The following is a 25,274-nucleotide window of genomic DNA, read 5'->3' as shown; positions in this document are numbered from 1 at the left end:
TAACTGAGACAGGTTCGTAGGAAGCAGGAGATCCTTTAGAGGGTGTACAGGATAAATTTACAACTACACAGAATCAAAAGTGTCTTTTTTTTTTACTTCTGCTTTGGAAGAGGATTGAACATGATGTAATTGGGCAGATTTAAACATGTTTTGTTTCACAGACTTTACAATAGTGGGATGACTCAAGTCAATTAGAATAAAAAAGCATTACCTCATCGATTAGCCTGCTCCTTCCACCAAGGCACGGGAAATCTTTAATCGACAGATGCGGGGAGCTGCTTGTAGATGAGACAGACTGCTAATGAGGGATGGATTCAGAGCTGCCCCATTGCTTTTCTGTTCACCAAGTATAACAGAATTGTTTGACATAGAAGAAGCTGTCTATGGAGTGAATGTGTGCTTGGTTTAAATAGAGGTGGGAGACTTTTCCTTTCATCTGATGCTGTCAAGTTCCTAATTCAGCAGACTTAATAAAACCATTGTTCTCTTTTCCCCATGGATCTGCTGCAGAAATTTCTGTCTTGGTTTCAAAGGATCAAAGAACTGGCTTTTGGAAAACCATTTTTGGAAGCCATCTGTAAAACTTTGCCCAAAATGCATGAATTAGCAGTTGTAACTATGGGCTGGTACTAAACACACCTGGGGATCACATCTCTTGCCACTGCCCTTTGCAGCAGTTGGCCAGATCTGGGATCATCTGAAATGCCAGTGAAAGGAGAAATGTTTTTTAGGACAGATACACATCTGGGATTCAGTAGCTCTTCGTTTTGTACTTTAATTTCTCAGGTCACATCACAGTACTTAAAAGTTAGATCTCTCCATTATCCCTTTGGTAAAAGGAATAAAACCGATTTTATAGGTCTGCTTGGGGAAAAGTCTCCCTTTGTACAGAAATGTGGCATTCAGATTGTTGTTAATGACAATTGTCATTGAAATGAAAGAACTGCTTTCTGTTACGTTCCATAAATTTTGGATAAGACTTGAAACCTTTCCTTCCATATTGCCTGAGATGCTCAGTCATGTCCGGATCATAAGGGGGAGTACGATTTATCATCACAGTGAAATATGCAGCTGTGGTAGGTGGTTTGACTGTGGCTAAACTAGTAAATAAAAGCAGACAGGAACTGTTCTTACTCTGTGCCAACTAGCATGAAGTAGCTTCTGTCCACAGCTAAATCCTTCCGCTCCCCAGAGCAAGGTGGCCACATCCAAAACAGGAAGGGCCCTGAGCTTGTGCTGATCCCTGAACTATGTCCAGGCATCATTCGGGAAAGCAATAATTAGTCTGGGCCAAATTCATGCCAGGGAGCATGCTACAAACTCACAAGACAGATGCTGTGTACCATTGTCTCAGCCCAAGCCCTGACCATGTTATTTGCTAGTATAGATGTTGGCTTTATTTACAGGGCAACTTGAAGAAGGTGCACATTTGGGAGTCAGGATTGGAGCCACTGGGGCCCTGTAACAAGGCTTTTCTTGGTGCGGGTGGTGCTGAGCGTGTGCCTTGGCACTTAAGGATGCTCTGTGATCATAATACACCAAGGACGTTTTGCAGCAAGTATGTAGCTGGCTGCTGTGGTTCCTATCAGCTAGCACTCTTTTTGGGTGATGGTGGGCACAGCTCAGGAGCTAGCCTAGGACTGCAGGGGTGCAGCCAGCTTGTTCTGACGTATAACAGAGTTCAGTTGTGTGGGTGTGAGCCATGGTGTGTCATTTGTCTAGGAAAAGGTCTTTGACTTGGGGTTTTGCTAGTATAGGCTATTTTCTGAGGTCTCGTCTCTGAACCATGATTTTCTGTAATAACTGCTACTTATTTGGCACAATACACAAACTGGTCAGAGTGGCTTGATGGAAGATTTCCAAGCTTCTCTCTTCTTTGCTTTATTGCTTTTTGTCTGTAATAGCATTGAAGGCATTCTTGAAGGCATCATTAAATACAAAACATGGTGTCATGCCCTCAAAACCAACTTACAACATTATCTAGACCTATTTGCTAAAGGCGTCTCACTTTTCATCTGTGTGATGGGTTATCAGCCAGCATAGGCTGTTGCTGTGTATAACAGTCTTGTCCTGGAAACTTGTTCCTGAGTCATCCATCTTTTTTGTCTTGGCTGTGAGTGATAGAGCCATGGCCCTGACTGTTCATGTAATATGAAAAAAGCAAATGCATTCTTAAGAGGCTCCTGAGGGCTAACCCTCACTTCCTCCCTCAGGGGCTTTTACAGCAAACCCTGACCTCACTGGAGTTGTTTTTATTTGCTCAGTGGTGCTGCCAAGAGACAAGGGCAGTGCCACACAATGCAGGATGCTCAAACGGGAAGGAGAAGAATATGGTCCAGAGCTGCTGGCCAAGGTCTCAGGGGAATGAGTTTCAATTCGTCTTTTCAAAGACATCCTGTTTAGGCTGCAGACAGTTCACTTCTGGTTTTCAGGATTGTGTTTGTTCCCAATCTGTAAAAGAAGAGTGCTGGCATGCCCTGTCACATAGTGGTGCAGAAAGAGTGAATTCTGAAAGGTTGTGAGGGTTTTGGGGGCTATCCAAACATTGCAGCCTGTTAGCAATAAGCATTGTTTTAGTTGCTCCATCTGGGTGGTGAAAGGTGGCTTATCTGTTTTTCCTGGGTGGGGCTGGTACCCAGGACCCCCTCCAAAAGGTGATGATGTGGAGAAGACTGCATCAAGTTTGTCTCCGTACACAGTCCTTTGGCAGTATCTCATCAAGGTTTGCTCCTTCAAACACCACCACATGCCTTTGTTCTGTGCCCGAGGCATGTTGTAGCACAACCCTCACATTATTTCCAGCACTTTGAACTGAAAATCAGGTGCAGAATAAATAGGAAATCCAAGTCACCACAAAGAGAAAGGGAAGACCAAGACTAAGTGTTTTATAGTATGGATACAGTCCTGCCCCAGCTGTCTTTTTCAGCAGGATAGGTGTGTATGTGCTGCCTCCTGTGCTCATTGCATCTCTGCTGTGGAATTCTGCTAGTCATGGGAAGGCAGGCAGCCTCAAAAGCCTTCTCTTCCCTGGAGACACCACAGGCAACTGTGGTGGGTTGACCTTGGCTGTATGCCAAGTGCCCACCACAGCTGCGCTGTCACTGCCCCCCTCAGCTGGGCAGGGGGGAGAAAATGCAATGAGAGGCTCGTGGGCTGGGATAAGGGCAGGGAGAGATCGCTCAGCAATTACTGTCATGGGCAAAACAGACTCGACATGGGGAAAATTAATTTCATTTATTACCAGTCAAATCAGTAGGATAATTGAAATAAAAACTAAATCGTAAACACCTTCTCCCCACCCCTTCCTTCTTCCTGGGCTCAACTTCACCCCGGATTTCTATATCTCCTCGCTGCCAGCAGTGCAGGGGGATGTGGAACAGGGGCTGCAGTCCGGCCATCACATCTCTGCCACTCCTTCCCCCTCAGGGGAAGGCTCTTCACACTCTTCATCTGCCCCGCCGTGGGTCCCCCCGCGGGGCGCAGCCCCTCAGGCCCGGCCGGCCCCGGCGCGGGTCCCCGCGGGGGCACCGGCCCTGCCCGCAGCCCGGCCCCGGCCCGGGCTCCTCTCCCCGCGGGGCCGCGGGCCCTGCCCGGAGCTGCTCCAGCGCGGGCTGCCCGCGGGTCACAGCCTCCCTCGGGCACCCCCTGCCCCGGCGTGGGGCCCTGCCGGGCTGCGGGGGGGGAGCTGCCCCCCGGGGGCTCCGTGGGCTGGGGGCACAGCCTGCCCCGCCGGGGGCTGCGCCGCGGGCTGGGGGGAGCCTCTGCCGCGACGCCTGGAGCCCCCCGGCCTCCTCCTGCCCTGCCCTGGGGGCTGCAGGGCTGCGGCTCTCACGCATTCTCACTCCTCGCTCCCCAGGCTGCAGTTATGCAGGTTTTTCCCCCCCTTCTTAAATATGCTTCCCAGAGGTGCTACCACTGTTACTGATGGGCTTGGCCTTGGCCAGCAGTGGGTCCATCTTGTAGCTGGCTGGCATTGGCTCCATTGGATGTAGGGGAAGCTTCTAGAATCTTTTCACAGAAGCCACCCATGTAGCCCCCCAATACCAAAACCTTGCCACACAAATGGAATACAGCAGGCACCAGCATCGTCCCTTGGTGGTACAAAGGAAATGAACAGAGACAGGACTGAGGCCAGGAGCTGTAGATAGGAGCTGGGTGGGAAGCACGGAGGGGCTTGGCGAAGGGCATAAGGCAGCTGCATGAATCAGCACCTGGCATTTTGGCTATGTTTGATGTACTATATGTTTACAGCCACACTGATCCTGTGGTGTTGGTTCTCTGTCCTAGCCATGTGGCATGTAAAAGGTCTGTAGCATTTCTTCTTATGGATCCAGATCCTGAAATGTCCTGGGTCTGTGTTTTCTGTCTGAAATCACTCTTTCCTCCAGCACTGCCACAGCCGCTGTAACAGCAGGGAGCAGAATCTTAAAACATTGAGCAGTTATTTGTAATTGCTACTCCCCTGCTGTCATCAGCGTCATTTCTTCATTTTTCCACTAGTCCCTCCTACTGACAGGGATTAGCGATATAATTTCTGCTCCCTCTGTGTATTCAACAAGAGATCCCCCTTCATAAATCTCAGTTAATTTCTCACATCTCTCCTATTTACTAGATGGCTTAGTTGCACAAGATTCTCCACTAATGTAAAATAACTTATACTTTAACATACTTTGAGTCCATTTAGGATTTGTGAGTCAGCAAACTGGCCCAAAGGATCAAGTTACTTGACCAAGATCACACCATGAGGCAACAGAAGCTAATCCTGCAAGAGCTCTCCTTGAGCTACTAGAACACTATTCATTTGCTGCTTTTTGTCCCTGCGCAAGCCTAAGGTCTCACAGAGTCTAGCATTTGAGAGCCTAGCATTTGAGAACCTGAGATGTTTACCAGCATTTCAACCAACAGTCTGTGTTCCCTGATCCATTTTCCCTGCTGCATCCTTTGCAGCACATGAATCTTCAGCATTTCTAATCTAGCCAGCCCCAAGGGGGGTGGCTGGCAGTAGCAGATCATCAGGTAGCTACGCAGGAGCAAGGAGCAGGGTCTGCAATGAATCAGTTGGGTAGATCTGCAGGCTTATGTCACTTACGTCAAGTCCTAATTTTCTGGGGATAAGAGATGCTCGTTGGAGGCTTCGCTGAGATCGTCCATCTGCCATTTATGAAGAGTGCTTTGGGAATAGCAAGTGTTGCTCTGGGTGAGCTGAGCTCTGAGAGATTTTTTGCCAATATGAGAGGAATTATTTTGGTTATGATTTTAGAATATTGTCATGGCTGTTAAATAACACCAGTGCTGAGCTGGATCTCATGTGTAAGCCAAAAACACTTGTAAAGACTACTTACTTCTTCCGTCATGTGTTTGTGGATTGTTTGCATTTATCAGGTTTCTGTGATTCAGCCCCTAGCCTTGCTGTGCTCCGCAAAGGGCTCACAGTGCTTCCCCACTTGAACCCATCCATTCAGCATGACAGCCAGCTGTTGTGCGCACTGAGCTCAGTGCCCAGCCCCTGAAATTACTTATGTTCCAAAAGCTTGTGTGCTGAGAAATCAGGCCAGTTAGTGATAAAAACGTAAATAGGAATCCAATTAAAAAAATGCAGAACTATGTCAGCTATTTTTCTGCTTGCAGCAGAAAGAAGCCCCTTGGCAGCTGCCTCTGCAGAGCCTCAGTATCTTGCTTAGGAGGGAGAGTTGTATGTCTCTGGTGATTCCTGGTGTGACTGTTTGACCTCCAGCAGTGTCTGCAACATCAGAAGTGGAATTGCTTCATGCAGTAGGTATATCCATGGTCTAGGGAATATTTTACCCAGAGCAATTTTATCTTACCTCTGTTAAAAAAAACCACAACAAAACCCAAACAAACAAAAAACACACAAGAAACCTCTAGACAGGAAAGCTGCATTTTCTTTTTATGGAAGAGGTTTTGATCTCGTGATCAGCAGGAGAGGCAGCAGCCAGAGCATGGGGCTCCGTCTGCAACAGCGGTATCATTTAGCTCTGACAATGTCTCACTGTGTCCTTTTGTATTTTATTTCCTGTGGAGCCATCTCTGTGTTGCAGTGAGAGGTTTATTTTACCCATGGTGCCGCCAAGAGAAAAAAGTGACCTCTGTGAACAGCAAGAAGTGTGTGTGTGGGGGTAAGGCAGTGGGGAACCAGGCTCAGCCCCATCTTCCCTCCTTGGGCTGTATCATGGAGCAGTCGAGACACTGCGCTTTTGAAGCAGTCTGCCTCTTGAGTGCAAATCCTGCTTGGCTGTTGATGGAATCTGCTCACTGCCTTGGTAACTATCCCTCCTCTGGCTTTTCATAAACACTCTAGATGTGGTGTGACAGGTATGTCAGGCAAAATTTTAGACTGGAACATCATTTGCAGTTTGTTAGAGGTTTTCTGTAGGTTGTGGGTGGATTTGTGCAGGTACCAGGCAAAAAAAAAAAGAAGGGTGCCCTTCAGACAGAGTTTTACAGGGAGCCTTTGGGATTAGAGAGGCCAGAGGTTTTTGATGCAAACAACCTCTCTTTGTTGCATTATCTGTTTGAGGCTTTTCTGTTCACAGGCAGATGAAAACTGGAGTTGTGCCCACAGTCTGGGTTCTTGTACCCATTCTACTTTCGCATGCCATGAGGAGGAAATTCATGTGAGGCAGCAGGATAGGGGGAATGGTCTCCTCCTGAGGAGCACAATATGAGCCTGTGAGGCTGTCAAACATAGGTGGCAGGAGATGCTGCTGGATATAATTACATTTTGTTTGCAAGGAGATAAATATTAGGTAACACAAAATTAACTCTTTATATAGTAGATGTGGAACAGTTAGGTTGCCTGTCCTTGGGAGGAGGTACCAAGCAGTTGCAAGTCCTGCTGATTTGACTTTACCAAGACCTATAGTGACAGGACAACGTTAAAACTTTCAGTTTAAAACTGAAAGAGGATAGTTTAGATTGGACATAAGGAAGAAATTTTTTACAATATTGCCTGGTGGAAAAGGACCTGGGGATGCTGGCCTACAGCCAGCTAAACATGAGCCAGCAGCGTGCCCAGGTGGCCAAGAAGGCCCAGAGCATCCTGTCTTGTATCCAAAATGGTGTGGCCAGCAGGACTACGGCAGTGATCGTCCCCCTGTGCTCAGCACTGGTGAGGCTGCACCTTGAATCCTGTGTTCAGTTTTGGGCCCCTCACTTCAAGAGAAAGACACTGAGGTGCTGGAGCGTGTCCAGAGACTGGCAACAAAGCCGGTGAAGGGTCTGGAGCACAAGTCTGATGAAGAGTTGCTGAGGGAACTGGGGTGGTTTAGCCTGGAGAAAAGGAGGCTGAGGGGGAACCTTATCACTCTCTGCAACTACCTGAAAGGAGGCTGTAGGCAGGTGGGAGTCAGTCGCTCCTCCCAGGACAAGAGGAAACAGCTGCAAGTTACATCAGGGGAGGTTTACATTGGATATTAGGAAAAATGTCTTCACTGAAAGGGTGGTCAAGCGTTGAACTGGCTGCCCAGGGACATGGTGGAATCAGCATCCCTGGAGGGATTTAAAAGACATGTAGATGTGGCACTTAGGGACATGGTTTAGTGATGGACTTGACAGTCCTGGGTTAAAGGTTGGACTTGGTGGTCTCAGAGGTCTTCTCCAACCTAAATGATTTGATGATGAGACAGTGGCACAGGTTGCCCAGAGAAGCTGTGGGTGCCCCATCCCTGGCAGTGTTCAAGGCCAGGCTGGATGAGGCTTTAAGCAACCTGGTCTAGTGGAAGGTGTCCCTGCCTGTGGCAAGGGGGATTGGTCTAGGTGAACTTGGACCTTTGAAAAGGGCCCTTCCAACCCAAACCATTCTCTGTGTTTCTATTATTTAGAGGTGTGAGTGCCCAACGCTTCTGGAAATGAGGCATGAACTATTCAGGTGTTCAGTGTTTTTTCAGAAATTATGCAAATGTCTAACAAGAACCTACAGTGGTATGTTCGTGTGTTTGTTTGGCTTTTTTCACAGTTCCATTGTTGAGGAAGCCAGACGCTTCTCCAAAATGGTCGCTGTTTGCATTTGTCACTTTTACTTGCTAGTTGTAAGAACTATTGCCACAATGCTGGATACTTTTGGTACCATCAATTTCCTATTTGTGAGGCTTTCTTTTTTTTTTTTGTGTTTGCTCCTGAATCTGTTGAGTGTGTGGCAGATAACATGCTCACTAGCTAGTTTTTTTCACACCCTGTTTGTTTCAGCTTGGTTGACTTAGATTGTGAAGCTGCTCAGGACATTTTGTGAAGAATGTCTCATAAAGGGACAATGTTGGCAGGTTGATTTCATTACAGTTGTCATATTTATATTCTTGTCATGTCGCACATTTTATTGCAGTTATACGGCACTAGACATCACTTTACAGGCATGCAACGCAGTACTTGCCCAAGAATTTGTTGTCTTTCAAGCTACAGACCTGTAACAATTATTAATTAGTGTAAGAGGATGGATTTTTTTTCTTAGAGTATAATTTTTATAGGGTCAAAACACAAAGCTAAGGCCTATTCCTGGAAGTAACTCCATTAGCTTGAATAGTGACCTGAAAGGAAATAGATCAAGGAATAATGTCTGGCAGAGTTTGTTAAGTCCAAACTGTTCGTCCTAGTTTTTTTCCTGATAAAACTTCCTTTCTGCAGAAAGATTTTCTGTTTATTTAAGATTTAACATGACTTTTATCTTTTATTGAAAACTGACTGGTAAACATCCTTGTTTATTTTGGGTGGTCAGCAGGTACAGCTGGTTATCATTTGTGATCAGCTTCAGCCTCTTAACTTCCTCTGGCTTCGCTAACTTATCTACTGTTACCTCTGCTGAATTTCATCCTTTTTTTCCCTTACCCTCCCTTCTGCATTTTCCCACTTTCCCATTGCAGCTTCCTGTTTCTCCTTCAGTTACAGCCTGTGGTCTTTTTCAGAAGCATAATTTGACCAATAGTAGTAATCTTTGGAGATAAAGCAGAAAAGAGTCCAGGATAGAGGTCTGGAGGGTAAAAGGTACATGATGCCAATTGGGGGAGAAGCAGGCTGAAGATGACAGGGAGGCCTAATTGTCAGTCTAGAGAATAAGCAATATTCCAGATTCTGGAGGTGTCTAATACTGGCCATAAATTTGGGGAAATGGATTGAGGAGGGATGAAAAGGGGGATGAAAAGGATGATGTGGAGCGGAAATTGCAAGGACTAGGCACAGGGAAAAGAGAATGTGCTCCAGAAGAGGGAAACAGAGCAAAAATCAATGTTTCTCTCCTTCTATCAGTTTGAAATCAAGTACTGCCAAACGTACAAATAGAGTATTAAGGGCATAATAGAAGCTGGTGTACACCAAGCCCTGATGCTGCTATCATCATGCTTGCCTTGTAGCTCTTTTACTAATTCATAGACTGAACAGCAAGGCATAATATTCTCTCCTTCTCATCCCATGAAAGACATGGAGAAGAACCAAAAAGAAAGAATTCTGGTTTTGTCCCTCCTTGCTTGAGGCATCTGAGTGCCAAAGTTAATGCAGAGATAGCTCAGGTCCTCTCTCTACAGAGAAGCAGATACCTGCAATGCTGCAGTGACATCCCTGTCTGCAGGAGCAAAGGATAGGAGCTTCCCATTGTCTTGGTCCCTGCTTTGGAAGAAAACAGTGGAAGGTCTCAGGACTGCTGTGTCAGTCCTTTGATAAGATGTCTTTATTAACCAAGTCCATAGGCTTATAAAAGGAAAACAGCAGCATGAGTCTGGCAAGACTTTAGTAATGAATGCTTTTTTATCTGCCTTTCATTAACCTTACCAAGCATCAAGGCAATGCTCGCCAGCCCATACTTCTTTGTGTTGTACTTTTGTAACTTTTTTCTAGTTTCTAAAATAGCTTTATTTTTAGCCCTCTGTAACCTCCCTGAAATTCTAAAACATGTTGAGTAGTTATATCCAGGGTGCAGAAAGATGCCTGGCAAGTTTTTTCCAAAACATGTTATTGCACATTATCTGGTATTGCATGTTTGAAAATGTGCATCATTAACATGAGTATTAGGATAAGAACTATTTCACTGTTGTCAGAAACCGTGAAAGTACCATTATTCTGCTTTGCAGATGAAACACAAAATAGTAGTGAGTATTTTTGGCTTTTTCACATCGTTATTGGCAACTTTATTACGCCTGTCTTTGTGTCCTTGCTGTGGTTTAATTTAGTCATGATTGTAATTTGAAACTTATCTTTCATTGTCCTTAACTTGTTTCAGCAACTCTCACATTCTGATTTAGTCTAGAAAATCAAAGGAAAACGATAAAGAAATTTCCTTTATGTTAATTTTCTTTCTTTGCAATCTACTCTGTAACCCTTGTTCCCTTGCCAGACATATGAGTGCCTGTGTGCTTTATTAGTTACTTAGTTGAAAACTTTTTAGGAAATCTTTCTGTATTATGATTATTGTAATGAGCTGTCGTCTGTCTGTGATCTTGTTGTCTGTTTTCAAATTATACTGAAAAAGGATATAATCAGAAAGCTTAAGGACAGATTATAAAACCAGCTTGGCTTCTTTTAGGAAGAGCAGGTACTCCTGAGTGCTGAGCCCTTCAGAAAAATCTCTCCACAAAAGCAGGCCCCTAGATGGGACCTGAAAATCTATTCCTTCAGGCTTTCTTTCCATCTGTTGCTCTGCTGACACAATAGTCCAAAGCAGGCCTAATCTGGGGGCTGCAAACAAGAGAGATACTGCCTGCAATTGAATATTCTTCTTCCTAGTGATTTCTAATAGGAGATATATTCTGTCTATCATGCATTATCTTACTTTGGGACATGCCAGGGCCATTTAAAACACTGCAAGTTACTGTGATGTCCACAAGAAAAAATTACTGTGTGAGGTAAAATATCCCTGCGGCCAGCACTTGTCACTGTTGCTTAATGCTTAGCAGTCAGGCTGTGTTGAGCTGACGGGCTTAGAATTTCTATTTGGCATCCCTTGCCCAAAGCAGATGAGAATGACCCCTTTTGTCCTGTCTGTTATTATCAGGCAGCTTTGGAAAATGAGCACTGTTGAATGAAAAGAAAGCAGCAGATGACATTTTGTTTTCTGCATGAACTAGTGTATAGGTTCTTTGTTTTTCAGAAATGGTTTTCAAGGAGATGTGCTAATATTGCTGCTATTTTAGCAGTAGTTCTGTTGTTCAAGCCTGAGCATAGATTTGTGGGAGTTGCGGTGTCCATTTATATTAGTGTGAGCTCTTTCCTTGTAAAATTCCATGGGTTTCTAAAATATGAATATGTATATTCTGAATAAGTCTTCATAAATATTATTGTAACATTCCTTTCCTGGAGTAGAATCTTATTTCTGTAAAAAAGAGATGGTCATATTTTCAGAAGAATAAGTTCTGAAAATTTTTGTCCGTGCGCTGAGACTACATTTACTCTGAACAATTACATTCACTGTTTTAACCCCAGCAGTGAGCCTGGGTTAGGGACTCGTGTCTGTACTGAGCACAAAAGACAAGCCCTTTGGTTTAAGCTATTTGTCACCGAGCATGAGGTCTGGAGATCCAAGATTTCAAAATACAGCTGTCATACATACAGGTCTGGAAATCTGACTTCGGAGTGTCTTAGTCATCCTCATTGTTGTTTTCTACAGCTGACCACTAAGCTTTCTGCATTATTGATGTGCCATTGAGACATGGAGGCAGCCAAACAAGTGACCTACATTGTGTTGGTAAACAATAACATGAGTATTGCGTTTACAAAACGGGCTAGGTTAAGTGAGTGTCTCCTGCATACAGGGTTTTGTTGACATTTTCATGGGTGATTTGAGATTCGTTTGGGAGCCAGGAGTCTCAGCTGGATTTTCCAAGTGTGCCAGCAGCCTGACTAGGTTGATTCATATTCCCTAATTTTTGATCATCCCGTTTTGGCCCATGTCTGATAGCAAGCTAGTCTTTATCTGTAGTCACTTATGAAGCAGTTTGGCTCCTTTTGGACTCAGAGCAGAAGACAGTGTTACCTGAGTCATTCTCTCAGTGCTTTCTGTGTAGAAGTGAGCTCAAATGACTAAATAGGTTAAGCTGAACAAAGGATACATCATCTTTAGGGCTGGTTTGGTTTTTGTTAAGATTTTTAAAATTCAGTAGAGTGATATTCCAAGGTTCACTTGTTTCAGCAACAAAAAATTAGCAATGATACGGGTCCTCTTCTGCCAGTTGGATGCGGGTAGTTTCAAAATGCCTTCCCAAGAGCCTCTGCATCCCTGCACTAGTTTACTGCACCCTGGCACATCATGATCATTGAATTAACTATCCTTGCAGCTTCTCCTCTGCATGCCTACCGGCATGTGTCCTCACAATCAGCTGTTCCAGTGAAGCCCCTGGTCCCCTGTTAATGGGGAGGTAGCCTGAACATACAGAGAGGGGATGAGCGGGCAGGCAGGCACACGCTCAGACCAGCTGAAGCTGATTGTGAAACCAGAACCTCAGACAGACTCCAAACTTGCTACACACCCTTTCTCATCCATTAACCTCTGCTCAGCAGTGCACAGCCTGGACTGGCACAGCTAAATACAGAACCGTGGGAATCCTGTTTCCCAGTTAGAGACTGACCTCAACAGAGTCCCTGTATGGATATGCTGGAATTACTTGGCAGTCCAGCTGTGGCTTCCTTAGAAGGGTTGTGAGGGGAAACAACGTGAAGGCAGAAAAACAACTTCCTCATGTTCCTACTGGTAGCAGTCAAGCCCTTTGGGTTGGCCCAGTGCCTGTAACCACCAATGGAGTCCCATGGCAAAACAGAAAGCAAGCCAGTGTAAGTGGCTGGTTTGATGGCCCGACTAAACAGAGGGTTATTACCAGGACCTTTCAGTTAATTTCATTTTGGTTTAAGTGGTGTTCTTTATGACACTCTTTATGGTTCTCTTCTGTTTCATCAACATTTCCGACCTTTCTGGTACTTTTTGTTGCAAATAGCTAACTATTAGTAAACTCCTTGTTAACTTCACTGGGGTGGAGACCTGTTGCTTGGAAATTTGTTGGCTTATGTATGTAAGTACCTGTGGCATAACAGGACGTTATACATCAGGAGAGCTGTTGTAATTCTGAATGGGTGAGGGGTCTTGTCAGAGTCTTTTTGGCATTCTGTAGGATTGCAAATCCCCATCTGTATTGTCATTCACTTCTCAAATAATACTTTGCAAGGCATGAATTATGCAAATAAAGGTTGCTTCTTCCCCAGTAGATTGGATTTATTTGTGTCTACTAATTCTATTTTTAATCAATCTGCCAGCTCTGAAAGACTCAGTCTTACTGTTCTGGTTTTGTTGTTCAATATAATGGCTCTCGTTTTTTACGTTTTCCTTTAATACTTAGGTTTATTTGAGTGATAGATTTCTTACCACAGTTAATAAAGCAATGAATCTGAGTTTGTGTATAAATCCTGGGTGAAAGCTGTCTGGCTTGTATGTATCATAACTTTAGATTTTGTCAGGTTTTGGAAGAAGGCTCTTTTACAAATGCTTCAGTTTGAGGCAGTTCCTTGGAGCTGACCTTTCAAAAGTAGCTCGGAATTCAGAAGTCACTTGAGGTATATCCATAATGAATATATATTAAAAAAAAAAAAAAAGACACGGAAATTTCATCTGCTTTAAAAAGATTTATATCATAAATAGGTCAGCAAATTAGTTGCTGACAACTGCAGATACCTTTAGTATATTGAATAGGGTGTATTTCCAAATAAGGGTGTATTTCAGTTCTGCATGGGGCTTGCTCTTAGGCCCCTAAAGCACAGCATTTCCCATTGCTAAGAGATGAAGTGGTGGTAGTCAGGTAATATCATCCATGAGTTCTATTTTGGTGATAATAAACTTGTTAAAATAACTGGAAGTAACTGGACTCCACTCTTTCATGTGTAGCTGTAATCAGAAGAGGATTTTACAAGACTCTTTAATGTAGTTGGAATGTATGTGTAATCTTTTGACCTTGTTCTTAGTTTTTGATGACTATGGCATGTTAAGTGCTGATAATTGGGTTTGCTCTAGGCTGAAACCTGACCTGCTCTCTGGGAAGGAGAAGATCAGATCTTCTATTGTAAGAGGCACTCAAAGGGGATACTTTAGAAATGGCAAGGCCATGACTGCTAAAAGTAAGGAACTCTGAAATAATGGCAGTTTCTTAGGAAGAACACTGTCCTAAGGAACTCTTGTCTTTCAGCTTAGTTTGAATTGGACTTTTCACCCAAAGCTTTTTGTCCTGTTCTCTAAATTTTTTTTTAATATCATCTGGTTTGCCTCATAACTCAAGCTACCCTACTGTGAAAGCTGCCTTGTAGCTTCATCTGGTAGAATATGACTCCTAGGTGTAAGAGCAAGAGGCACACGCTTTTCACTCTGTTCTTGCGGGGGGGGGGAGGGATTCAGCTCCCCTTGTTTGAGCCATATGCAAATGAGGCCTGTAATCCAAACTATTTTTAGCTTCTATCTCCAGCCAGCGGGAAGAGGAGGAGATTTTCAGAGATTTAGTGCATCCAAATATGTGTTCAAAATAGATGGGATTAATTGTCCTGTGGAGGTGCATGTCTCTTTCCACTGAGTAGAGAAGCAGCCTAAAAATTAACGTTGTTTCACTGACAAATTTTAGAAAACTAAATTTAGAGGAAGTTAATCCAGTCCTTAGTTCAAGAAAGTACTGAGTGACATTTGTAGATTCTGCAAATAGCAGTCTGTCCAACCAAGCATCTTCCAGTCCCTGCTTGCTTCAACTTGAAGATGATGTAGTCTTCATATCATGTCTCCTCTGAGGAGGATGAGGGGAGTGTCTAACGCCTTTATGAAAGGAGTGTGCAGCAGTCAAAAACAGCAGCAGGCACTGGCAAGGAAATGGAGCCAAAAAGGTTTTTAAAAACTTGTCCAAAGGGATCAATGCAATGGTCCAACCTGTGCTTTGCTTTTCAAGCCATCCCTTTTCTATCTGTCTATGACAGTGTTGCTGGAACTGGTCTTCTTTCTTATTTTAGGCTTTCTGTGTGGGAGGAGTAAAGCTGCTTAAAACAAATGTGATTGAGTGGTAGTTTGTGCAGTACAGCATTGTTAGCCCTGCTCTTCCAGTTCCCATTGGATTTCTTGATAGTTCTTAAGAATACAAAACATAAGTACAGGTGGAGTATGTCAGACCAACAGTGTTTGCAGCTCAATATCTTGTTCCTGCCAGTGACTAACAGATGCCTATGTACCTTTCTCTGATCCTTTCCCAGCCTTCATCTATTTTCAGCTTATGAGGTTTTCTAGCCATAAATCTTCCTTGTTAAATGAAGAATTGTAGCTGACTTTCTTGTCTCTTATGTTTTAGAACTAAAAAACCAAAGAAGGCATCTGCTTCTCCAGCCAAGGAAGAGAAGCCAAAATTAACGATTTTTGAAGAGGACGGAGATCCAGATGAAGGTCTTTTTGGCCCAGAAAAAGATTTCTCATCAATTGGTCCCAGGAAGAAGATGAAAGAGAGTAAATCTTGTTTATATTTGTATATACACAGATTGTTTTATTTAAAGCATGTGTATAACTGAGGTTTCAAAGTGTAGCAATACAGAGTATACAGGCTAAATAATGACTTGGGAATGTTAAGGCAAATCTTCAAAATCACCTAGAATCATTCAGAAAGAATAAATAAGATGTGTAGTTCCCGTAGGGCAGGGGTCCTCAAACTTTTTAACCAGGGGGCCGGCGCGCGGATGAAGTGGCAGGCAGTCATCTGCTGCTGCTTGGTTTCCCCCCCAACCCCTGGCGGGGGGGCGGGGGGAGGGGCGGGCAGGGGGGTTCTGTAAATACCGGGTGCCAGATTGAGGACCCTGGGGGGGCCGTATCCGGCCCATGGGCCGTAGTTTGAGGACCCCTGATGTAGGTATTTACTGTTGACATTTTGGGCTGGGATATTGTAGGTCAGTGGGAGCTGGCTGTCCCACAGTCACTCATGCCACACTAACAAGTGATGTGACCTACTTTTGAGTGCAAGAAGAAAGCAGATTTACCAAGTCCTAAGAGTGCAAAGAATGACTGCACTTGTGGATTTGAAGTCCCTGTAAAAAAAAAAAAATTGTCTACATGATCTTTTTTTTTCGGTCCAGTAGCCAGGTTTACTAGCTAGTATTAATTGTGTTATATAGCATGATTTAACTAGAGCATTTTCTGGTTCCCCATTCTAGATCTGAAATTATTTGAAAATCCAGACCTTGGTGGGGTGGTAAGACTGGGTGACTCACTGCTGCTGCCAGCTGCCTGTAAGAACAGGGAGTATGTGCTGAACACAGGTCCTGAGGAGGACACTGAGGAACTGCTGAGGTACACATCTCAAATCTGTCTTGTCGGATGAAGGTGATCTGAGAAGTTCTTTAGACTTCCAAAGAGGTGAATTTGTGTAAATTTAAGCTGAAAAGGCTTAAATACTTTGAATGCTATCTGAGTCAATACTCATACTTACAGGTAAAAGGTAAGATATGTGTCATGGACCTTGGAAATCACACGCATTAAAACAGAAATTAGGAAGACCCTTTGAGAAAGGTAGGGTGCAAGGTATTATTCTGTGACTGTAAAGGAAGGGTCTTGGAGGCCCAAGGCATGCCATCTAGTCCTTGTTTTCTAACACGACACTTCTGCTTCCTGCAAGCGATCCTGGGGGTGAAAACTGACTCCATTATGAAAAGTGAGAAACGAAGAAGAATTCAGCTTTAGTGAGCTGAAATCAGGGGTTCTTGCCACAAGAGGAATGATTTTCTGCTGGTGGCTCATGGGCACATGCATGCTTCCAGGAAGAATCCTGTGCACACCTCTGCAGCTATAAAAGACTCTCATTAAAATATCACCCTGCTTTTAATTTTTAATCTGGTGGAAAGGAGGGCTCGAGCTCAGAGTCATAGGAGGGAATAATGTACTTGCTCTTACACTTACCTGCCCCCTTGATAGTGTAGCACTGGAACATATCATCACATAATGTATTTTATTCCTGGTATCTCTCACAAGGCTAGTTTGCCTGCACTGCTAATCCTCAAGAGATCAAGAGGAAGGCAATGTTCAGAGAGAACAGCAGCATCAGGGAATCTGTGCTGCAGTAAAGAGTCAGATTCATGCCTTCTGGATCTCAGGCTGGCATGTGAATGATGAGGCCAACCTGCTCTGAGCGCTAATTCTTGCTCACAAGCTCCTGTTAGGAAGTATGATTTCCGCAGCAGGTACTAAACCCAGGAGAGAGAATCTCTGTGTGGTTTCAAACCTCTCCTGGAGCAGGCAGTTTTGCAGGTATTGCTTTCTACATATGCAAAGGTGCTAACTATTTCAGTGGTAATACCTGACTTAATTTAAACAAAGGTTAAATTGGGTTGGATGCCATCTCCCATTACATCCTGACAGCCCACCTGATGTTTATAGAAGCTGATGGGGCAGGACATGACCTGATTTAGTGCTGTGGTATACTGGGAGCAAACAGGTATGTGCTTTCCATATTTTCATGTTTGCTTTCTCCTCTGCTAGCAATCTCAGCACACAATGCTTGATCCAGATTGTTACAGCTAGAAGTGCCTGTTCCAGTCCAGTCCTGGCATTATTGTCCACTAGTGCAGTGAGCTTCTCCATCTGTCATGTTAATATCCTTTGAATTATATGTTTTCTTTTCCTCTGTGGCAGAGAAAGGTCTCTGAAGTCTGCTCTGAGACCAATAGACCATGCTTTTGGATCAGTTTGAGGTCATCAGTCTTAGCAGCACACCCAGATGGTTAAGGATACCCATGGGAAAAGATTCCATTTCTCTTAAATTTGAGAACTTTTCATTTATTCTTGTCCCAGCACTTTCAGTAGTTGACAAGTTATCACGGTCCAAATGCAAATGAAGTAGTTTGATGGGAAAGTTGCTACAGGAATCCAGAGGCAACTCCTGGCTGTGCAAGAAGTATAAGCAGATAGGTCAGGATCTGGTGACCTGTTCAGGTGCCTAACACCCCCTGAAATCACCCTAATAAACCTAGTTCACATTGTTATCTGCACATGATAGAGAGCTGGTGAATGGAATGCAATGTGATTGGGGTTAAAGGAGAAGCTGTTAAAGGGGAGGAGAGGAGTGGCAGTGCTGTTCTAACCTAGTAGAATACTTCACCTCACCTTTATGTAAATTCATTGCAGTCACCTGAAGTCCTGTAGCTGAACTTTCTCAAGTGCTTATGCACAATGCACTTTGTTTTCTGTTCAGCTGGAAGCCTTAGCAGAACTGTCAGGTCTCATAAACATAGAAACAACATTTGAATCATCTCCCACCTTCCCTTACAACCAGACTGGTGTTACATGTTCTTGCAGGGCAGTGCCACAGTCCCTTTTCCAGGCAGTGACCCTTTGTGGTGAGAGAAATCTTCAACATGAGGCGAACCCTGCAATCTCTCTGGCATGGGGGCCTGAGTATATTTTGAGGCCTAAGAATAAATCTTGCCTTTGCCCAGTAGTTGTTGACAATCGCTCTCCTGTCCCAAAGGGGACAGAGGAAGTCTCTCCCCAGCCCTCAGGTCCGTTCACATGCATGTGGTAGATTCAAGAAGTGTCTGACTTACTGAAAAATTTACTTACCAGTGAATCACAGGCAGAGATAGGAGAGCACTGCCTAAGGCAGACAAGGTAGAACCTTTTTCTTCCGAAGGGGAGGTGAGAAAGAGATGATGTTCAGAGTGGAACACAGGAGCAACCAAGTCCTTTGTGATCTTTATGGTACCTGTGTGGTTGTAGCAGCAGTAGCACCACAGCACTCTCAGCACAGCAGTCAATCCCCAGCAGTGACTTGTAACTCTTGAGGAAGAGACTATTATGGAGACAAATGAGTCTGCAAAATGTGCGTGGGCTGTGCTTGTCACAACATGAGGGAGAAGAGAATATGATAAATGTTCTTATTGCAAACTGAAGACTGTGCTTTCTGTGTATACCTGCTCAAGTGAAATGAGAATTACTATTTTAAATAGAATCACCTACTTTACATTAACAAGTGTTAAGCTTTGAGAAGAACCAATTTCTTTGTAAGTTTAATGAAAGATTTATTTCTATGGCAAAATATCCATGTCCATTCAAACAAACATCTTCCCTCTTCCTGTCCATTGATCAGCCTTTTACTGGTTACAAATTTCTTGGCCTACCAACAAATATTAAGTGATAGTGATGGAGAAACTGAGTGAATTACCTCACTCGAGCCACTGGCATTGCAGATGCAGGCACTCTGTCCTAGCACTACGTCTGCCATAATACATGAGTGAGGTGCCTGTAGAGGACTGTAGTTGCAAGTCCTTCCAGAACTTGTGGAAAAGAGGTAAATTGCTGTGGTAGAAACCAGCAAGGTCATGTCCCATCATGTTGCCTTCAGGAAAAAAAGGAGTATGTCATACTCTTCCTTCATGGGATGTGCTTTGAGAAAAGACGGGAGAGGTAACCAAGTCTTTTTGGCTTATCTCTTCACCACAGGGATACAAAGGAACTCAGACTCTTCCAAGAAGTCCTGAGTCCCTTTGCTTTTGACTATTCCAAGGTGGAAGGTGACCAACTGCAGTGAGGTGAAAGGGTATCTGATCAACCCTTTCCTAGATGTTAAAAGAATTATCCTTGGGAATGGATTTAGGATCAGGCTTCTCTTCTTCATTTTCCTGGATGACATCATACTATATAATGATTCTTTCTGGATGCATTCAGCCATCTACCTCCACTCTCAAAGCTCCTCCTCGCGTCTAATTTCCATTTAAGCTAGAAACAGAAGTCAGACGCTGCAGAAATCAGTGTCCTGCAAACTTTCCCATCATGGATTCTCATGCCATCTTATTTTCTCATCTGCATCCACCCAGTGGCCACAGATGTGCAAATTAAGTTTTCATGCAACAGGACTGCAGTTGATCTCTTCTTCCTTATTAACCTAATTTGTTCCTGCCTAGTGTTATGGATCAGGTTTTTGTGGAAAACCAGTGCTAGAAGTGACTCTGTGAATGTTGCAGCAGCATTGTGGGCCCACAGAACAACATAAATTATTACACATCCTAGCCTGAAATAATTATCACAGTTGTCTGAGCAGCTTTGTAGGAGAGATTTAATTAACTGCACCTTTGATAATGAATAGGGAGTTGACCTGGAAGGAAGCAGCTGTCAGCGTTAACATTTGTCTTTTTCCAGTGCTGAGAAAAGTGTCAGCAGCGGGATCCTGGTTCTTCTGCCCTGTGATGGCAGACCTGGTGTATTCTTTCTTAGGATTACACTGATCTAAGACTGCTGGTTTAGAAAGGGACAGACCAGCTCTTATCTTTGTGCTCCAGCTGCATCGTCCTGTCTGTACCCTTAAAAGATTCATTTGGTCTGTATTTACAGGTTGATCTGTTTTTACACAGCTATGAGCTGTGCCATCAGTGATAAAAATGATGACCCTTTCAGAAGCATTATATATTTTTAGAGACTGAAGCTGTTTGTGAAACTGCATCCTGACAATGGTCATTTCTAAACACCATTCAGTCCATACAGCTTCTTGAGCAGGTTTGTTAGCTTCAGGCTTGCCAAGAAACTGTTGCAACCCTTGAAGCAGAAAAAGTTTGTATGTTCTTCATTCTGCAGGCCATTCAGACTAGCCAGGAGTCATATAGGACACCAATCACCTCCAGCACCACATGATGAGTAATGCTTTCTCACTGTCCTGAGGATATGAGAGCAGCACCACAGCTGGGAGAAAAGCTTTGAGAAACTCCAGAGGATTTAAATCTAGATCCTTTGGGCAGACAGTTGTTTAGGTGATGGGCAGGTGGCAGAGGAGGTTGCAGTAACTGGCTTGGAAATTTCCTGACCACTCCAGGGCAGTTTCCCTTGCTTGCGGAGACCTGATTGTGAGGAAAGAACCTTGATTTGGCTGCAGTGGCTTTCAGTAAACAAATAAATTCTTCTTTTCCGACCAATTTTTGGCGGATTTCATTTGCTGCCCAAGAGCACTTTCTGTGATGGTTTTCAAGCATTTTTTTTTGTTTTGTTTGTTTCATTTTTCCTGTGATGTATAGAGATGCTACTTATGAACACTGGAAGAACTACCAAGTAAACTTGCCTAACAGAATAGAAAGGCTTTTACCGCACAGGAAACGTTAATTCTTGCCCTATGCCTAGGAACATGTATAGGTTGTATAGAATAATGCAGAGAGGTGACCTGGAGTCCTAGCCTCTCCTAGTGTAGCAAGAGATGCTTTTGCTAGGCTTGAGAGTCTCCAGAATTCAACCATCTTGCCCCAGGTTACTTATATTTTTGACAGACATCTTTAGCTGGGGGGATAAAAGCTGCCTGCTCCCCCCTTTGCCTGGTGATGGGGGAACTTTCTCAAGAAGCAGGAGACAGAGGTTTGAACTCCTTTGGGCTGGGGGAAAATTGAACCAGCTCTCTGGTTCAAATTGTACAAATTGAATTATCTCATTTCCTGGGTGAGTGATCTAACCAGTAGGCTGTTTTCTTCTTGCAGGCATATGCATGTAGGACTTACCTGTACTAATGAGCCTATTCTCTGGCCCTCAGCCAGACTGCGCCGCCAGGCTGCATCCGTGCTATTAACACTCTCTCCAGCTGCAGAGCAAGGTGACTGTATGCAGCTGCCTGCTGGGAATGGTCCCTCCCATGCCAGCTCCAGGTTGTGCCTGGTAGTTTTTCACAGGAAGGCTAATCTGACCCAGACCAAAGCTGTGCCAGTGGTTCTAAGATTTCAGTAATGCAAACTGTCATGTTCCAGTGTCCAGACATATTTCATGGCACTGGTTAAAGTACCAGTATGAATTTACCTGTAATGGATTGCAGGAGAAAACAGGAAAAGGAGGGGAGATACCTCCTACACAGTCCCCTATGCTGTGCACTTCTGTGGTTAACTCCAGCCTGTATAATTTCCACGGGCCTTGTTAGAACATCACAGCCTCCCTACTGCCCATAGCAGAAGAGGTGGTCAACAGATACTTCAAAGCCTCCTGCCTATTTTTGGGCACAAGTATTTTCCCAAGTCATATATGTTAATACACCTCTCCCCAAGGCTTCACTAAGGTATCTGTCATATTTGGAGTTAACACCAGACAAAGTAAAGACACCAATAATAAGATAGGGAAAGATAAAAGTCTATTCTGCAAGAACTGCTGTGAGTTGCATAACCTAGCTTCAAGCATGATCCTTTTGGATACTTTAATAAATTATGGTAGTCTTTGTCTCTTGATTTCATTACTGATTCTTCTTATTAGAGCAAGCAGAGGTCACTGTCCCCATCATGCTAGGTGCTTACACACATGTAGTCATTCCTGTTCCAAAGATCTTGTCCAGATAGACAGGATGGAGTTCAGGGAAGTGGCATTTAAAATGGTGATGTTCTGATGGCAGCTGTGTCTGTCTCAAAGTCAGAGCTGGGTTACTCTCTTGAAGCCCACATGCTAGCAGTCACATCATAGGGCTTTGCGATACACTTTCTTCAGTAAGGGTTTTGGTTGCTTTCTGTGTCTGGAAACAAAGAAAATTTCCACCAATATAGAGTCTGTGAATCAGCACAACAGTATGGCAGGAATTTTAAACAATGTGCTGCTGCTTTTCCATTACAGAAAAAGAAAGAGACTAATTAGAGAATGATTAATTACATGGATTCTGCGCCTGATTGTTTATAAAAAGATGGGGGTGGGAAGGTTCTTCCTTTAATCTTGTTATTTCAGAATAGTTGCTGATTTTTTTCTTCCTTCTCTGGCCTGGAGTTAAATATGGTGGTAGTTATGCACTGTAACAATTCATTTGCCTCTCAAGAAACAGAATTCCTTGTTTCTATCTCTGCCTAAGGCATTTTGCATTTTCTCTCTTCCGTTTTTTAAAGACAGTTGTGTCTCACATGATCAAACAACAGTGGATCGGTTTGCCTAGCAGTGCAGCACTGAAAAGCAGGTTTTGAGACAAAGGCCACATATTATCTGCTGTGTTCTCTGTAAAAGACTTCTGTCTAACCAAGGTCTTGAAAAAATCCAGGACAGCAGATTTATATGATCCACTTCCAGACTTGCAAAAATCATCTCCTGCATAATTTTGGCCTAAAAAACCCCCCACCCTCCCCACCCACCACCCCCAAAACCCCACAGCCTGCTGGACTGCATCTTTTAAGGGTACTCTGTGACTGTGCTGAGCGGTTTTGTTGCTGTGGTTAGCACAGAAATTAATCTAGAGCTGCACAGGAGCAGAGAGTTCAGGAAGCTGTACCATCTGATCAGGTTCATGAGCTGTATTTACTGCTGCCCCTTCTGGGCAGTGCACCTAGTTCTCAGGCAGCGCACCTACTCCAAAATCATGCTTCCTCTGTATGATATATATGTATATGTATGTATTCTTAATCTGGTTATTATGGTTTCTGTTATTTATGAGCAAAACTTTATGACATGGACACTGATACATTCTGTATTTGTTCATGCCAAGAAGGGAGGCATCAGATCAGCTGAAGAAAACCAGGCTTCAGAAATACCAGCCCTAACATGTTTTGTTTATTACACAGCAAAGAGAACAAGAACATGTCTTGGCAATGTGATCACAGGTGTGATATCTCTTAGATATCAGCGTTTGCAGCAAACAAAAATGCCTGGGCTTAAACTTAATTAATTTCTTCTATGTAGATGAAGTATTCAGGAGGAAGAAATACACTGACAAGGTGCTTTGTAAGTTAGGTGGGATATGTCACCTGCAGGGAATCATGGAAGCTAAAAGACATCAGAAATCTTATCTAAATAAAAGAGAACATAATCTCCAGGATTACTTGGGGGATGAAATTTGAGGTGCTGCCAGCTGGAGTACAAGTCCACAAGGTAGAGTTCAAGGTGCAGAGCTCTGGAACAGTGGCCCTGACTTGCCCATCCGTTGGTCTGTTTAGGTATTTTTCCTAGTTTTAGATATCAATGTTCAGGCGGTTGATTTTACAAGATTAGCCTTGGTTAAAACTGATCCTTCTTAGATTCCCTTTAGGAGTCACAAAAAGATCTGACTTCAACAATGATTTTACCTTAAAGGGTTCTGACCATCTATACGTCAGAAAATTCAGGCTAATCCTTCTTCACTTTATGGCTAATTGATGGTGAGTGTGGTTTGTCTCAGCCTGAAGTACAGTGTAAATTCCTCACAGCTTTTATTAAGGGTGAACGTAAAAAAAGAAACCCTTGAAATTACGCAGTTTTTCTTAATACTAGTGGGATCCTTAGCTGAGGGTGCTAGAGCTCTTGAAGTACCTGTGGTTTTAACATTCAGTGTTCACTAGGGATGGAGTAATAAAGTGTCTCAGAGACGATGATTCTTCTGTTGATCATCTTCCCCATGGTCCTGGCCAGTTACTCTATAATCAGTTGCTTCCCAAATTATGGAAGAGCTCAGCTTTGCTTTAACTGCTTACTTTAAATGTTGGCAGGAGGCCCCACCAATTGTTCTGCTGTGTGGTAGAGGCATTCACAGTATCTCTCCTAAAGCTACTGGTGAACAAAGAAATAAAGGGAGGGATCACAGTCCCATTTAGTCAACAGAAGTTGTCTCAGTGGCTTCACAGGTATCTGAATACCCCCCCCCCCCAAGTCACCCTTGCTGCCTGGCAAGTGAGGAAGATATGAATTACAAAAGGCAAATGAGTGGAAAGACCAAAAAATACCTGCCATGAAATGAGGTGAGACTCATTCATGTGCCAGGGTCTGCCTACATATGGGGCTTGTTTTAAAAAAAAAACATGAAAAGGCACCTTCCTTCGACTCCCTGGAGTATGGTATCCTGTTCCAGTGAGTGGAGCTGCTAGAGGGCTGCTCCAGCAAATCCCTTCCAGTCATCAGGGGCTCAAGTAAGAAGCTTCAGAGAATCCTCCCAGAGAGAAACAGCTGTTGTCTGTTCCCTTAGTCACGTCTCCATTTGCTCCTTGCCATGAGATAGTTATGGTGCTGTGACCAACAGAGAGCATCCAGCCTATCCTCCTGGAGGGAATGTGCCACCTCTTGATGTAGTGCTGGAGCAGAGACGGAGGGAGGGGATGGGCTGCACATGTACTGCCAGCTCCTTCCTTGTTTAAGAATCACTTGACCAGACTTTCTTATCCTCACAAGTCCTCTAAGAGTGAGCTAAATAAAACTATTTGAAGGAAATTTAAGCACCAAAGCAAATTCCGGTCCCTTTGGAATAACTCTGGCGCCTTAATTTTGTCTCCTAGTTCATTTGTAGCTTTCCTGTCAGGCTACCCTTTGGCTGAGGCAGAGAGAGTTTTATTGCTGGCACTGTTACAGCCTAATGGGCTGATTCAGTTGATACTGAAGTTTCGTAAAAACA

The 25,274-nt window shown here is 43.8% G+C and overlaps 1 protein-coding gene across 3 annotated transcripts in view; it reads left to right on the top strand.

Annotated features, from left to right (window-relative positions):
* HS1BP3 (HCLS1 binding protein 3) overlaps positions 1-25,274 on the top strand; it is a 107,933-nt gene that overhangs the window by 42,322 nt on the left and 40,337 nt on the right. For 2 of the 3 annotated variants that reach the window (XM_080390020.1, XM_080390021.1), the window contains exons 5-6: positions 15,300-15,451; positions 16,150-16,285. In XM_080390020.1, the coding sequence (XP_080246146.1) occupies positions 15,300-15,451; positions 16,150-16,285 (288 nt within the window). Of the gene's footprint in view, positions 1-15,299; positions 15,452-16,149; positions 16,352-25,274 lie in introns of all 3 variants that reach the window. The other variant, XM_080390022.1, reaches the window with a different exon arrangement.

This window comes from Falco punctatus (genome assembly GCF_963210335.1).
Source record: "Falco punctatus genome assembly, chromosome: 5".
NCBI classification, from domain to species: Eukaryota; Metazoa; Chordata; class Aves; order Falconiformes; family Falconidae; genus Falco; species Falco punctatus.
The sequence above is the reverse complement of the archived record's forward strand: the minus strand, read 5'-3'. Positions and strand labels throughout refer to the sequence as shown.